This window comes from Marmota monax, unplaced genomic scaffold (genome assembly GCF_021218885.2).
Source record: "Marmota monax isolate L192 unplaced genomic scaffold, Marmota_monax_Labrador192_F-V1.1 WCK01_AAM20220418_F8-fsc00017, whole genome shotgun sequence".
NCBI lineage: Eukaryota > Metazoa > Chordata > Mammalia > Rodentia > Sciuridae > Marmota > Marmota monax.
Genome location: NW_026695241.1, coordinates 3,336,752 through 3,352,127, shown reverse-complemented (window position 1 = coordinate 3,352,127; position 15,376 = coordinate 3,336,752). Strand labels below are relative to the sequence as shown.

General features: G+C 41.5%; 1 protein-coding gene across 1 annotated transcript in view; it reads right to left on the bottom strand.

Annotated features, from left to right (window-relative positions):
- Nucleotides 1-15,376, bottom strand: part of Ddx24 (DEAD-box helicase 24) — an 18,300-nt gene extending 2,924 nt beyond the window's left edge. Inside the window, exons 1-7 of the mRNA XM_046440580.2 lie at nt 15,229-15,376; nt 13,086-13,811; nt 6,388-6,906; nt 5,246-5,399; nt 4,446-4,961; nt 3,260-3,335; nt 633-821 (exon numbers count right to left, since the gene is read on the bottom strand). Of these exons, the coding sequence (XP_046296536.1) occupies nt 633-821; nt 3,260-3,335; nt 4,446-4,961; nt 5,246-5,399; nt 6,388-6,906; nt 13,086-13,806 (2,175 nt within the window). The 5' untranslated portion in view covers nt 13,807-13,811; nt 15,229-15,376. The remainder of the gene's footprint in view (nt 1-632; nt 822-3,259; nt 3,336-4,445; nt 4,962-5,245; nt 5,400-6,387; nt 6,907-13,085; nt 13,812-15,228) is intronic.

The window sequence follows — 15,376 nt, the reverse complement described above, 5'->3', positions numbered from 1 at the left end:
GCCTGCTCACAGGCTGGTGAACTCCTGGGGAGAACCCACTTTGCTTTGGTCCCTGACACACTGTGGTCCACAGTAAGCATCACTCACAAATGTGTGCCACTGAGTTAGCATGAACTTCCAAGGCAGGATTTACTGGCTTCTGTTTCAGGGATGTACCAAAATCTTTTTTTTTTTTTTTAATTTATTTTTTTTTAGTTTTCGGTGGACACAACATCTTTGTTTGTATGTGGTGCTGAGGATCGAACCTGGGCTGCACGCATGCCAGGCGAGCGCGCTACCACTTAAGCCACATAACCAGCCCCCCAAAATCTTTAGTATCTACTTCAATGAGACACATTTAACTTGCTGCTCACAGCCCTCTGATAGGAAACCCATTTGGCCAAGCCCACTGCACTCTCTAGTAGAGATGGAGGTGTGACCTTGGGACCAGAGTGAAAAAAATGGATGAGGGAGAATATACCTCATACCTTTGGTCACTCCCCTTTTCTCCCTTTTCACAGATTCCCCCATTCAGCTGTGTGCAGGACATAACCTTGGTTTCCAAGAGTAAGGATGCTGGAATCTCAGCAAGGTGCTCTGTGAGGAGTAGAGGGTTCCCTCTTAGCACTGGGGTTTGAATTTTTTTCTTTTACCTTGACTACATCCATGTATTTTGTCTGCACAGGGAACAGTGGAATGTCCTCATCTTTCTTAAGGGTTTTGTAAATCTTCTTAAAGTTGATCACATCCTCAGGCCCAATCAGCATCAGGCTTAGGCCTTCACTTGTGGCTCGAGCAGTTCGTCCGCTTCGATGGATATAAATCTCTGAGGTGCGAGGGACCTGCCAAGCAGGAACTGGGGTCAGCACCTGGTGCCAAATACTGTTCTTCCCCTCATGGCCAGATCCCCAAACCAAACCCTCCTCCAAGCCAGCCAGGTAGGTAGAAATCTTTCTAGCATCACGAACCTTCTCCCTTAGGCCCACATTCAAACTGTCCCTAGGATTAGCCCATTCATTGTGCATGCTTTGCTCTACCATGCCCCCTACCCTGGCTCAGGTCCTTCTGCCTACTCAGGTAGACCATGACAGTCCCTTCTTATTTGATCTCTAGTCCTCCATACTCCTACTGTTCCTGCCTTGGAATGAGCTGACAGTGTCATCTTCTTGAGTCTCATCTCTGATCATAATCTCTTCCAGCTAAAGAAACTCCACAGGTTCTTCGTTAACTTTGCACAGGTGACTGACTGATGGTACTAACACCAACATTTATTGAGTAGCTGCATTGTGCCAGAAAATTCTAAGCACTTTGCATGTATTATCCCATTTATTCCTTATAATAACAATATGAAATACTTTATGATTATCCACATTTTATAGACCAGGAATCTAACCCAGAGAGATCAAAACAACCCCCCCTTGGTCACCTAAGTGGTGGAGTCGGGATTTATTATGAAGCAGCTCAGCAGTAAAGACCATGCTCTTAGGCTACACTGCCTCTATTCCAACATATACCGGATGTTTACCCATGATAATGTGGCATGGTGCTGACACCCCTCTCTCCCCCAGCCTCAAGGCAAACACCATTAATGAAACACAGAGTCTTCTCCACTGGGCCCAGATTGCATTTCAGTATTGTTTTCAATACAAAATTCTAGAATGATCTGCTCCTAATGGCTCTAGAAATAAGATCTATTTGCCATTCTTCACTTACAGGATAAAAGTCCTTCAGTGACCTGCCCCCAGTGCATTTCCTTCCATCCTCAGCAACTACTCAAGTACTCCTCTCTAAACATATCCCTCTTTAAACTCTAGCCCAATGTCCTCTGAACTAAATGCCACGCACCTCTGGAAAGCACTTTCCCATCTCCCAAACTAGAAATTACCTCTTTTCTAATACCTTTTGCCTTAAATCACAGTGATGGCCATCTACTCGTTCTGCTAGACTTGACACCTCCTAAGAACTGATGCTGTATTAGGTTCACCTTGGTATTTCCCACAAAGACTAACCCATAGCCCCTTCCCCAAACAGAAGCAGAGATTTGCTAAACTGAAACTAGTACCCTAAAATATTTTTATAAGAGCAAAGAAGAATTAAAGAGGAAAAATAATAATAAAGATATCATAATAACTACCACTTATGGAGTACTTACACTATAGGTGCTTCATCAGCAGCTCGATTCAGTTCTCATAACCACCCTCTCTGGCAGGCAGCATTATTAGTTCCATTTTACAATGATTCTGCAACAGGAGTACTATAATAATATGCCCAAGCCAGTCAACTATGAGGCATGAGTGTGGAGAATGCAAACCTGGCAGTTGGCTTTGGAACACATACTCCTAGCCACAACTACAAGCTTACACTAATATCTCTGCTACTACCAACATATGCTAACATTTAGTAAGTGCTTCTGATGTGACAGGTGGTTTCCTAAACTCTTTCCATGAATTACCTTATTTTACCTTAATGAGAATCCTACAAATTAGATACTACAGTAATTGTCATTTAACAAAAAAGAAAACTGAGGAACGGAGAGATTAAATATCTTGTTCAGGGTTACAAAGATGGGATTTAAGCCAAAGGAGATCTTAACTACAATACTTTCACACTTTTCTACATCAGGGTAACCACTCGATATGCTGACATGTTTGAACATGGTTTGTCTCTACTAAAACTCAAGTTGTGTCTTAATTCCTCAGTTCAGCAGTGTTAGAGGTGAGGCCTAGTGGGAAGTGTTTGGGTGGAGGTTTCATGAACAAATTAATGCCATCTCAAGGGAACGAGTTCTTGCTTGCAAGGGACTAGAATGTGTTGTTACAAAGCATGGTTGTCTCTATTCTGTTTTCCCTTTGCAGATGCTGCCTGCTTATTACACCTTTCCACCTTGAGGCTCCCAAACAGAAGCTGAACAGATACTGGACTTTCTATTTCTAGCCTCCAGAACCATGGGCCAAGACAAGCTGCTTTTCTTTGTAAATAACCCAGTCTGAAGTATTCTATAATAGCAACAGAAAACTTAACTTATATATTTTCCATTGCATGGAAAACACTAAGATTCTAACTTGATGATATTAAGTAGCTTGGAGGGAAGGGCTCTTTGACATTGGACTACAACTTCTGAGACTGAATCTTATCAGTGACATCAGTGGTTTTTAGATGCTAGTGGTTATTACCTGTTGTGGAGGCCTCAGAACAATAATTTCTCCTCCTTCCTCCAAACTTTGCTTTAAATTCCCCATTCAATGTAGGAAGATGCTTTCAAACCCCCAGATATCCCTACCTGGTAATGAATGACATGCTGGACTTTAGGAATATCCAGACCCCGGGCTGCCACATCTGTTGCCAAGAGAACGCAGCTGTGGTGGAGATGGAAAGCACATTTATAACTAAAAGCAATCATTATTTAAATTCCCACTATCTGCTGAGCACTCCATAATCCTTACAACCACCCTACAAGATAATACTATTGTCTCCTTTTATATGTAAAGAAACTGAAGCTCAGAAAAATTAGCTTCCCAAGGTACAGACAGGTCTATTCAGGTGCATAGGCCAGGATCCAAATCTGGATCCCACTGACCCGACTAACATGCTACACTCTGTGGTGACATAAGGCCCCCCCGGTTCCTCCAGAGAAGTGAATGAGGCAAATGACAAACGACATGTGCCCTAGGGTCTGACAGACTTGTCTGATACCCAGTTCTATACTTCTAGGCTGAAAAAACTTGGGTAAGTGGATCAGCTTTTCTATATCTCATTTTTTTTTTTCATTTATAAAATGAAAATAGTGACAATGAAAACAAATGACAGCTGGACTAGCAATTATTAAAGATAATATTTAGTATGCACATACTATATGCCAGAAACTGTTCCAAACATTTTACATGAACAAATTTTCAACCACCTTATCCTTATAACAACCCTGAGGTACTTTCTATTATTATCCTAATAATGAGAAAATGAAGCATAGAGAAGTTAAAAAACTCGACCATATACAAGTAAAGGAGCCAAGATTTGATCCCAGGTATTCTGATTGCAAAGTCTCTGCTCTTGGCAGAATTTATTCTGCTGATTCTCAAGGATGTTAAGATAAGTAAAACAATGGGGAGATGCATCTAAAGTGCCAGCACAAGACTATGTCTGTGTGTTCAATAAGAGTAGGTTATCACCTACTCTTTGAAAGTTTCTGTAAGACATTAATAGCAACCAAATACTAAATGAGGGTGACCTTGCCAATGCTGTGCGGGACTGAGCGACAAAACAAACTACCTTCTATAGATAAAGACTTTATGACAGAAAGTAGCTTCCACTGTTCTCCCTACCAGCCTGGCCCTCTGGCCCAGTCTCTGGAAACAGGCTTTTATTTTTTGGTGGTGCTAGGGATTGAACCCAGAGCCTTATGCATGCGAGGCAAGCACTCTACCAACTAAGCTATATCCCCAGCCCATGGAGACAGGCTCTTGACTTACTCTTCCAGACGGGCAAACTGCTCCAGATTTCTGAGCCTCTGTTTTTGGTGCATGCAGGCGTGCAGGGTGAGTGGCATGATATCCAGGACTTTGAGGAGCCCAGAGAGCCGTTTGATACAGGAGATGCTGTTGGCGAACACTAAGCTGCGACCTGGATACTGCATCAGGAAGTAGTACAGATACAAGTCTTTCTCGTCCATCTCACAATGGATCTTGGTCTCTGTCAGTGTCTCAACTGTACCCTCATTCCTTGTGAGGTCAATGACTTTTGGCTTGCCCCTCATGCCAATCTTCTGCATGAGGAGGTCAAGTTTGGCAGTTTTGTCCATTTTCTTTATGTGCTTCTTATGAAGGATTCGAGTTGGAGCTTGATGTACCAGTGTCAGTGTGGCAGAAAAAACAAGTGTCTGTCTCTTTGGATTGTACTGGGAATCATTAAGCATCTCCAGCAGCTGTGAGAGCTCAGCAAAATGACCTTTCTCAACCATTCGGTCAGCCTCATCCACTACCAGGCACCTGTAGATCCAGAAAGAGCCACATCACTGGTTGGTGGTGGGTCACAGAAATCATACAGCAGTACTCTACTCCTACCCCAACCACACACACACTCACACATGCAGGCACCCCACCGTCACTACCAGGGCCTCCCTTTGCATGCTTGGCTCTCTAAAGGCCTAGGCCTGGCTGGTACTATCCTGTGGCATTCTTTTGACAGGGAGAAGGCATTGCACATAGCATCATGTCACCTCAGGCTCACTTCAAAGTGGGTAAAGTAGAAAGGAAGAGGTACCATTTCTCACCTGAGCTGCCGAAGGTTGCTCAAATGAGGGTGCCTTTCTTTAACTAGCTCCCACAGCCGACCTGGAGTGGCCACCACAATCTCAGGATGGCGGTTCAGCATTCGCTGCTGTTTCTGTGTGGACATGCCACCAACCAAAATAGCAGTTTTAATTCCTATAGGACAGAAAACATAGGGATGCTATTATTCAGTCTGGCTGCTTATTCTTTTACATGGCTAATATAGCACCCCCAGAATGGCCCAGTCACCAGAACAGCTCCCCACTTCCAGAAGTGCTAAAAGATAGTACTGGCCTGAGTGCTGAACCTACTCCTAAAGGAATTATCCAAGTATTCTGTGACCTGGGCCTGCCTACTTCTCCAATCTCATTTTTTTCTACTTCCTCCCTCCAATCACAACAGAAGGTCTGGATTTGAACCCAGTCAAGCTCTGGGAAACATGAGCAGTGCTGCACTACAATGCTGGGAAAGATGTTACCTGCAGCTCTGACATACCTTCTGAAAACCCTTCCCATTCCCCTCATTAGCATTAATGTGAAGTTCCTCTAATGCCTAGTGCGCTGTTTTTCTCTCTAATGTAGGACTTCTCACAGTATTGAACAAACGAATGAACAGAGGATAATGCAGATAAAGTGTGAATAACGACAACTTGATAACCAAATTTCCATTGTAAATCTCCTTCCTCAAAGGAGCCCCCTGAGAAAATTAAGGTCTTACTCTAAGGCATGGGTCACCAAACTTTGGGAGGGGGGGAGTCATTAGCAACCTCACTGGCCAGATGGTCTGTCATAACTAACTCTACTCTGCTCTGTCTTTATAGTACAAAAGCAGCCACAAACCATATGTAACCCCTGGTGCAGTTATGTTCCAATAAAACTTTACTTACAAAAGCAAGCTGTGTTGCTAACCCCTGACCTAAGCATCCATTATATCCAACATATTAACTGTTTTCCTATGTATCTAGAATGACTTAAGCTATGTAGTACTGTTGGGAGGACTGAGAAAATGTCACTCAATTAATTTTCTTCAGGGCTTAATTCCAGGAGAAAGGTTTCTCCTAGCTGACAAGAACGGCAGCTTATTCATCTTCATCCCTGGAATGTGGATTTGCTCAGGAAACATATTAAATGAAACTAAACCTCACCTGTAAACTTGGCCACAGCATCAATATGTTGTTTGACTTGGACGGCCAGCTCTCGAGTAGGAGTCAGAACCAGGCCAAGCAGAGGACGCTTTGGATGCGATTTACAGGGAGCAATTTTGCTATCTACCAACTCCTGTTTTAACTTTCCAGTCTGCTCTTCATCAAGCTTTTCCTCTTTGTCCTCATTCTGTTTGGGGATAGGCTTATCTGTGATCAGGGAAGAAGGGCCTTCACCAGCATCATCATCACAGAATGGTGTCTGGTCAGAGACTGAGGCACTGATCTTGCCTCCGACCTCAGTTCCAGCCTCAGGGAGCAGAGCTTCACTCTCAATTACTGTCTCATCAGGCAACATTCCAGACCCAGTAGTGGCCTCACTTGGTGATCCAGTCTCAGCTCCAGCCGAAGTCTCTCCAAGTGGCACTCCAGTGTTACTTGGGATGGGCGAAGGTTTCCTCTTATGCCACTGCAACACTGCATGAATCATTGGGATGGCAAAGGCAAGAGTTTTCCCACTTCCTTAGAAGTAAAACAAAATAAGAAAATAGTCATCAACTTAAATGCTGTTGCTTGCATTCATATAACCCTTATTTAACTTAACAATGGTCCTAAAGTACAAAAGTAGTAATGCAGGGAATTCAGATATGCCAAAGGAAAACTATAAAAGTGCTTCCTTGGGGCTGGGGATGTGGCTCAAGCGGTAGCGCGCTTGCCAAGCATGCGTGCGGCCCGAGTTCGATCCTCAGCACCACATGCAAAAAACAAAGATGTTGTGTCCGCTGAGAACTAAAAAAAAAAAAGTGCTTCCTTTCATTGAAAAGGTGAAAGTTCTCAACTTAAAGGGGGAAAAAAAATGAGGCTGTTAAGATCCACAGTAAGAAGAAATCTATTCATGAAATTGTGAAAGAGAAAGAAATCCATGTTATTTTGCTGCTGTACTTCAAACTATAAAAATTACGGCCCCAATGCATAGTAAGTACTTACTTAAGATGAAAAAGGCATTAAATCCGTTAAGTATATATGTACAGGAAAAAGCACTATATGGGTAGGTTCGGTATTATGTGCAGTTTCAGGCATTAATGGGGGAATCTCAGAAAGTTTAACTCAGGAAAAGCTGCACTGAAGAGCTACAGAGGGCAAAGTACTGGGATAGGGGGAGGTGATAGGGCACAAAGCATCCATATACCTCTCTGGCACACCTTCTATGAATTCACCAGCCTAGAAACTCCAAAAATACTGTCATAGGGTTTTTATGGTATTTCTATTATGTAGGCATGACTGATAAAATCAATGGCCATTGGTGACTGAACTCAAGTCTTCAGCCCTTCTTTCCTCCCTGGTGGCCAGGAGGAAGAGTTGTGAAAGTTCCAGCCCTCTGATCACTTGGTTGGTTATTCTGACAATCAGCTCCCATCCTGAAGTTATCTAAGGACTCCAGCTGCCAAGTCATCTTATTAACATACAAAGATACTCATTGGTCCAGAGACTGTAAGGGTCTTACAAGGTCTAATAGGAGGAATGGAGGACCAAGATCAAATATTGTAAAAGATGCAAGTAACAAAGGTTTTACAAACTCTGTACCAGGAACTGGATCCAGAGAGGAAATATATGTTCACAGATACCATCTTTTTTTAAAATATTTTTTTTAGTTACAGATGGACACAATACCTTTATTTCACTCATTCATCTTTATGTGGTGTTGAGGATTGAACCTAGTGCCTCACCCATGCTAGGCAAGCACTCCACCAACTAAGCCATAACCCCAGCCTCACAGATCCCATCTTATTTCCTTAATCATTTCATTAACTATAATTTTTTATGTTTTTTTAGAGGTTGCTTTGGGATTCACAGTATATATATTTTTTCTATCAGTTTACACCAAGTGTAGCAGTACTTCACATAGTATAGGATTAGCACCTGGAGTGGGGACAATCATATTGGACTGAGTCATTAAACCTAAGAGTAATGACATAAACTCCAGGTAGACAGCATGAGAATTTAACTGAATTGTAGGGGCATCCCACTGATAGATCTGAAGAATAGGATGTCAGTGTGGCAAGAACCCACACAACATGGGATGTCACAAGTATTCTGTAGGTATAAACAGATCTTTTTTTTTTAAAATTTTTTTCTTAGTTATTGAAGGACCTTTATTTACTTATTTGTATATGGTGCTGAGAATCGAATCCAGTGCCTCACACATGCTAGGCAAGCACTCTACCACTGAGCTACAACCCCAGTCCCCAAAACAGATCTTAATACAGGTTAAACATCCCTAATTCAAAAACCTTAATTTCAAAATGCTTCAACATCGAAATATTCTGAGTGCCAACATGACACCATAAGTAGAAAACTGCACACCTGACCTCATGTGACAGGTGGAAATCAAAAAACAAGTGCACTAAAACTTTGAATAAGATCACTTCCAGGTTATGTGTTAAGGTATATATGAAATATAAATGAATTTCATGTTTAGACTTGAATTCCATTCCCAAGTTATCTCATTATGTAGACACATTTTTTTTTTAATCCAAAATCTAAAGCAATTCCAGTCTCAACCATTTCAGATAATACTCAATTGTGGTGTCACACACACACAAAAAAAACCCAATCCCTCATAGGTGAAAAAGGAATAAGGAACAAAGAATAATTGTGACAAATAGAAAATACCAAAACAACACATTTAAACTCAACTATTTTCAATAATCACACTAAATATAAATGATTTCAATAAAATAGCAGAAATTGTTAGATTAAAAAAGATAAAATTATATGCCAACTCCAAGAAACCCATATTAAATAAAGTTTTTCAAAAATACAAGTATGGAAAAAAGACACACCATAGTATCATTAATCAAGGAATAGCTATATTTATACCAAAGCAGATTTTAGAGCAAAAATTATTATCAGGGATAAAGATGTTCCTTTTCATAATGAAAAGGAACCAATTCACTTAGAGAATATATGATAATGTTTTAATCCATAAAACATTATGCCCCTAAAAATATGATTCAAATACATGAAACAAAAAATCTAATAAAACTGCAAGTAGAAAATTATCACAAAGAAAATTACGTATCTTTAGTGTTTAGAAAATTGAATTTGTAGTTAATAACTATCCTACAAAGAAAAGTATAGGCTACCCAAATTAATTTTAACAAATATTCAAGAATGAAAAAAAAATTCTAAAAAGCTCTCAGATAACTGCATAGGATATACTTCAAAAGTCATTCTGAGGCTAGTATTACTGAATTTCCAAAACCAGACAAAAACATTACAAGAAAACTACAGATAAATATCCCAGAAAAATAAATCTAAAAATTCTCAGCAGAATTTTAGCAAATCAATTTCAATAATATATAAACAGAATATATTGTGACCAGTTCAGTTTATCCCAGGAATATGTTTAGTTTCACATTTGGTATGTGTGTGTGGGGGAAATTACCATTTATAACATCAACATGAAATATTTAAGGGTAAATCTAACAACAAACATGCAAAATCTACACAATGAAAACAAAAAATTGCTGAGAAAATTTGAAATGGAGGCATATACCACTTTCATGGGTTGGAAGAGTCAATATTAAGATGACATTTGTCTTCTTAAATTCGTTCTATAATCAATGTAATCCCAATCCAAATATCACCCTGCTTTTTTAATAAACTTATTCTAAAATTCATATGGGAATGCAAAGGCCTAAAATAACCAACAGTACTTTTAAGAAGGACTAAGCTTAAAATCACAAAAACCTGATTTAAAACTTTTAGCTACTACAAGCAAGTTAATGAGATAGTACTGATGGATACAGACAAGTAGATCAATGATTTTCAACAAATATGCCAATTCAGTGGGAAGAATAGTCTCTCAATAAATGGTGCTAGAATAATTAAATATCCATAGGTAAAAAAACAAAAATAATTTTGATCACTACCATACATTAGAGTTAAGTCAATAAGAATCACAGACTGAAACATAAGGCTTAAAACAAAAAACTTAAAAGCTAAGACTTAAAGAAGACTGACACTTCTAGAGGAAAACAGGAAAAAATTCTTTGTGATCTTGACTCAGGCAAAGAGTTATTAGATAAAACACCATCCACAGAAGAAAAAGTTGATAATTTGAACTTCATCAAAGTAAAAAAAAAGGTTTTTTTTCCTATCTTATTTCTTTTGCAGTGCTAGGGATTAAACAAAGGGCCTTGCAAGATTAGATAAGCACTCTACCACTAAGCCCCATTCCCAGCCCCAAAGACCTTCTGTTCTTCAAAAAACACTGCTAAAAAAAATAAAAAGACAAGCCATATACTAGGGGAAAAAAATTTCGAGTCACATATCCAATAAAGGATATGTACTTAGAAAGCATAATGAACTCTCAAATAAAGAGACATCAGCAAAGTAGGTGGTATGGATGACAAACACATGCAAAGATGCTCAAAATCATTCATCACTAGGGAAATGCAAATTAAAACCACAAGGAAATAACACTAAAATTTTAGAAGTCTAAAATAAAATTAAAGACTGACCATACCAAATTATTCGCAAGAAATGGACCAACTTGAACTCCAGTACCTGGTGGGTATATAAAATAGTATAATCATTTTGGAAAACTCCTAAAAAGTTACATTTACCAGAAAACCTGGCCATTTCACACCCAGGTATTTGCACAATGGAAATCCTAAGAGTATATCCAGACAAAGACTGTTATACCGATTGTTTACAACAATTTTATTTCTAATAACGAAAAATTTGAAAAGCACGTAAATGTTCTATGTTTAAATCAGGTTCTATTCATTCATCAGAATATTGCTCAATAAAAAGAAATGAACAAACCATTGATATTTGCAATACCATGGCTTAATCTCAAATTATGCTGAGTAAAAAACAGCCAGATGTTATTTGCAGGTGAATGGATGGCGCTGGAGAGGATGGTTAGATGAAGTTGGCCAGTCCCAGGGGTACAAATGCGTTTTCTCTGATGTAGGGAGTCTGATTCATGGTGGGGTAGGTGATAGAAAGCCTATGGGTGACCAGGTATGGCGGCACACTCTTGGAAACCCAGCAATAGAGGCAGAGGATCACAAATTTCTGAGACCAGTCTCCACAACTTAGCGAGGCACTAAGAAACTTAGTGAAATCTTGTCTCAAAATAAGAAATAAAATGGGCTGGGGATATGGCTGAGTTATAGAACACCTCTGGGTTTAATCCCTAGTACCAAAACAAAACAAGTAGGTGGGAGGGAGAGGGAGGGCTATCAGGGAGGAAAGGACTTACAAAGGAACTCACAGTATCCTTTGGGAGTAAGAATGTATTCATTACTGCATGGTCAGCAGTCTGTCCACAGCCCCAATCAAAATGCATGGCCTATCCCAAGTCTTTTTGAGTCTTAGACTTGCATATTCATAGCATTGTATGGGAAAGTTGTGTTATGGAACCAAATGTCAGGTTCTGGTCATAGTGGCTGACAACAAAGACTTTGCCTTTGCCTTCTAGAGACCCAGTTCCAGGACTGTGCACATAGCAAAGCAGTACAGCAAAGTGTTTAACAGCATAAAGGCCTACCTTAGAATACAAACATTACCACCCTTTCAGTTTTAGGGACATCATCTATCTTCTGTGAAGCTGTTTCCTCACTTATGAAATGGTAATAATGTCATCTACCTCAGGGTGGTTATGGGAACTGAGTTCATCAAAATAAAGCACTTGACATAGTTCAGGACATATTTTAAATGCCCAGTAAATGTCCTAAGTTGTTATTATTACCTCCATTTCCCTTTACATGGAGTTTCTTTGCTCTTCAAATTATGACTTTCACTTAGGACCATATCCCTAGTTTTCTTGGCCACTATTTCAAAAACCCAAGGCACAACATGTCTAGATAGTCTAGTTTTTGGTGGCTACTGTACAATATTGTACGTATGTATTATTAGAATGTACGTATTGTTAGAATTAATTTTCACCTTTTACTAACTTTAAAAAAATGTCTCCCAGAAATTTAAAATTATATATGTAGTTTGTATTATCTATATTTCTACCAGATACTGCTAGTCTAGCTGGACCAATAGTTCGAAGCTGTACAAACGCCTCCCCAGATGGTAATCTAATATACTCCAGTCAATAGGTCATTGTTTCCCAAAATCTTAGCCCAAGGGATTAGGAAATTTAAGTCTCTTCACACCTACGAAATATACCCAGTATCTATCCACCACACTCAAATCAATGACAAGAAACTCACCAACTCCCAAAGCAGCCCTTTCTATATTTGGATAAGTCTTGAGAACAAGATGATACTTCCTTAACCTCATGAACATCTACTTACCTCCCCAGTAGGCAAATTTTAGCCTTACATTAGTCCTTTGAGCTATTCAGAAAGGCTCAAGAACAGAAAAAAACCACCATTTGCAGGTCATTTACAAAGAACTGTGTAAAATTTACTATAGCATTTAATCTTCACAGCAATGTAAGAATTACTGCTGTTTTCTCCATTATAATGGGGCCTTCAGGGCTTAGAAAAATAAAGCTAGGATATCAAAATCAGGAAAAGGCAGATTTTAACCAGACCTGGCTGACTTCTCAACTACTTCATTCTATACTGCTTTTGTTGGTTACGCTCTCAACATCCCCCTCTCCCTAGTTCTCCCACCTGGCAGCTACAAACTCAATCTAGATGCAATCCTGTTCTGGCCAGAGCTGTCCTTACCTGTCTCAGCAGCCCCGAGGATGTCCAGTCTGTCACGGATAGCAGGTACCAAAGTCAAAGCTTGGATTGGTGTGGGTGCAGAAAAGCCTAGAAAGCTGAGTGCTCGGAGAACTGGTTTGGGCACAAAGAGGTCCTTCCAAGCTGACACCTCTGCCTTCTGGTCATGTACCTCAGGCATCCATGTCTTTGCTTTTTTTGGTACCTTGGGGGCAGTGCTCTGCGAAGGCTCTAATCTTTTTTTCCCTTTGTTTTTCTTCTTTTTTGGAACAGTATGTTCTGGGCTTTCTGATGCTATCTCCCCTACCTCTGAATCAGGACAAATAGTGTCATCTCCCTGAGGCTCTGGCTCAGCATCTTTGACTTCAAAGTCTTTCTGGGTAGTAATGATTTCTTCAGTAATTGGTACCACAACTTTACTCTTCTTCAATTTGATCTTTTTCTTTGGAGAACTAGACTCTCCTTCCTCTTCTTCTGAACCAGCTTGTACCTTTCTCTTCTTGAGCTTCTCCTTTGAGAAGAGATTGGAGGGATTCTTGACAGCAGAGACCAATCGATAATCTGTCAGTTCCTCGAAGCATACCAAATCATCCATCTGTCCATCTGCAAACATGTTTGGGTCAATCTTCACCTGCTTCCATTTCCCCAAAACTTTGATGCCTTTGGTCTGAAATTTGCCACGGCTTGGTGGCTTTGGCCTTGATTTTGTCTCCTTCAACTTCATGGTTGCTAAAAAGGAGAGAAATGTTCCTTTAGGTTGGTGACTGAAAAGCATGGGGTTCTAAAGCAACAAATAATTTCTGGGCAATCTGTCAAGTACCAGGCCCTGCAAAGAACTAAGAATACAAAGATGGCTATAACAAAGATGCTCCAGCCAAGAAAAGATGCTCCAAGCTAGAGAAAGAAATACACCCACAGCACAGGTGGCTTGGCCTGGAACAGGAGACACAGGAACTGGAGCAAAGGCATATGAGGTAAACCTGGTTTGAATTCCAGACCCAAAATTTAATGCGTGCCTGACCCTGCGCAGGGCTGCTTATTGTCTCCTGAACCTTAGTGTTTTCTTTTTTTTTTAAAATATTTATTTTTTGGTGTAGATGGACACAACACAATGCATTTTATTTTTTATGTGGTGCTGATAATCGAATCCAGGTCCTGCCTGTCCTAGGCGAGCACTCTACCGCTGAGCCACAACCCCAGCCCAACCTTAGTGTTTTCATCTATAAAAAAGGGAAAGGGACCTGTGTTTTATGCAAATATGAAATTATATAAAGCATGGAGAATGGGGCTTGGTTGATTCCTAAGCCATTTGGAAGACAGAATAAAAATCTGAGTTTTTGTCTGGGGGTTGGGGTGTGCTTTATTAAAAAGTGCACCGAGGGGCTGGGGCGCGGCTCCAGCGGTAGTGCACTCGCCTGGCATGCGCGCGGCGCTGGGTTCGATCCTCAGCACCACATACAAATACAGATGTTGTGTCCGCCGGAAAAAAAATTCTCTCTCTCTTAAAAAAAAAAAAAGAAAAGTGCACCGAGCTTCCTCCTTCAACCAAAAAGGCAAATGCCTGTTCCGTCCCTCTGGCTTTTACCAAACGGGTTAAAACCCACCCAGCTTTTTCGTCACGTTAAGTGACTTAACGTCCAGGCGCAATTTCTTCGGGTGGCACTCGGCCCATGCCTCTACCTAACGCGTCAAAGTTAACAGATCCTGCGCAATACGGACCCACCCCCGACAGCCCTGGGTCTGGGACGTGTCAACCTCCGGGAGCCTCAGTGTCCCCGTCCGCGGGATGGGGCCGCGCACGTCCCGCACTTAACAAGCGAAGGTGACGCACATCAAAAACCGCCGTCGAAGGGAGGCCGGTCGATGCCGGCTGCGACCGCGGTGGGCAGGGGGCGGGGACTGTCACTAGGACGGGGTCGAGGTGGCGGCAGAGACCTGCACGGAAGCTGCCCCGCGCGGCCCGCGCTCTCGCCCCTGTAGCTTATTCACAACCGAGGCCACGGGGCAGAAGCCCGAAGAACGGGGGCTGGGCGCGAGGACCGCGTGCAGCGCGCTCGGCGGCCTCCCTCTGAACCCAGCCGCCCGCCGAGGTCAGCGCCAGGAGCCCCGGGTCCCGCCCCGGCCGGGTTTCTGCTCGGGTACTCACTGCGTGGGGAAAGCGGGGACCGGGCCGCAGCTCCCTCACGCGCGGGTCAGCAGCCTCAGAAGCCACCACAGCAGTGCCTCAGCTGCAGCGTCGACCGCAGTTCCGGGGCGGAGCTTCCACTCACGCGTGCGCGCTGCCGCAGGAAGTT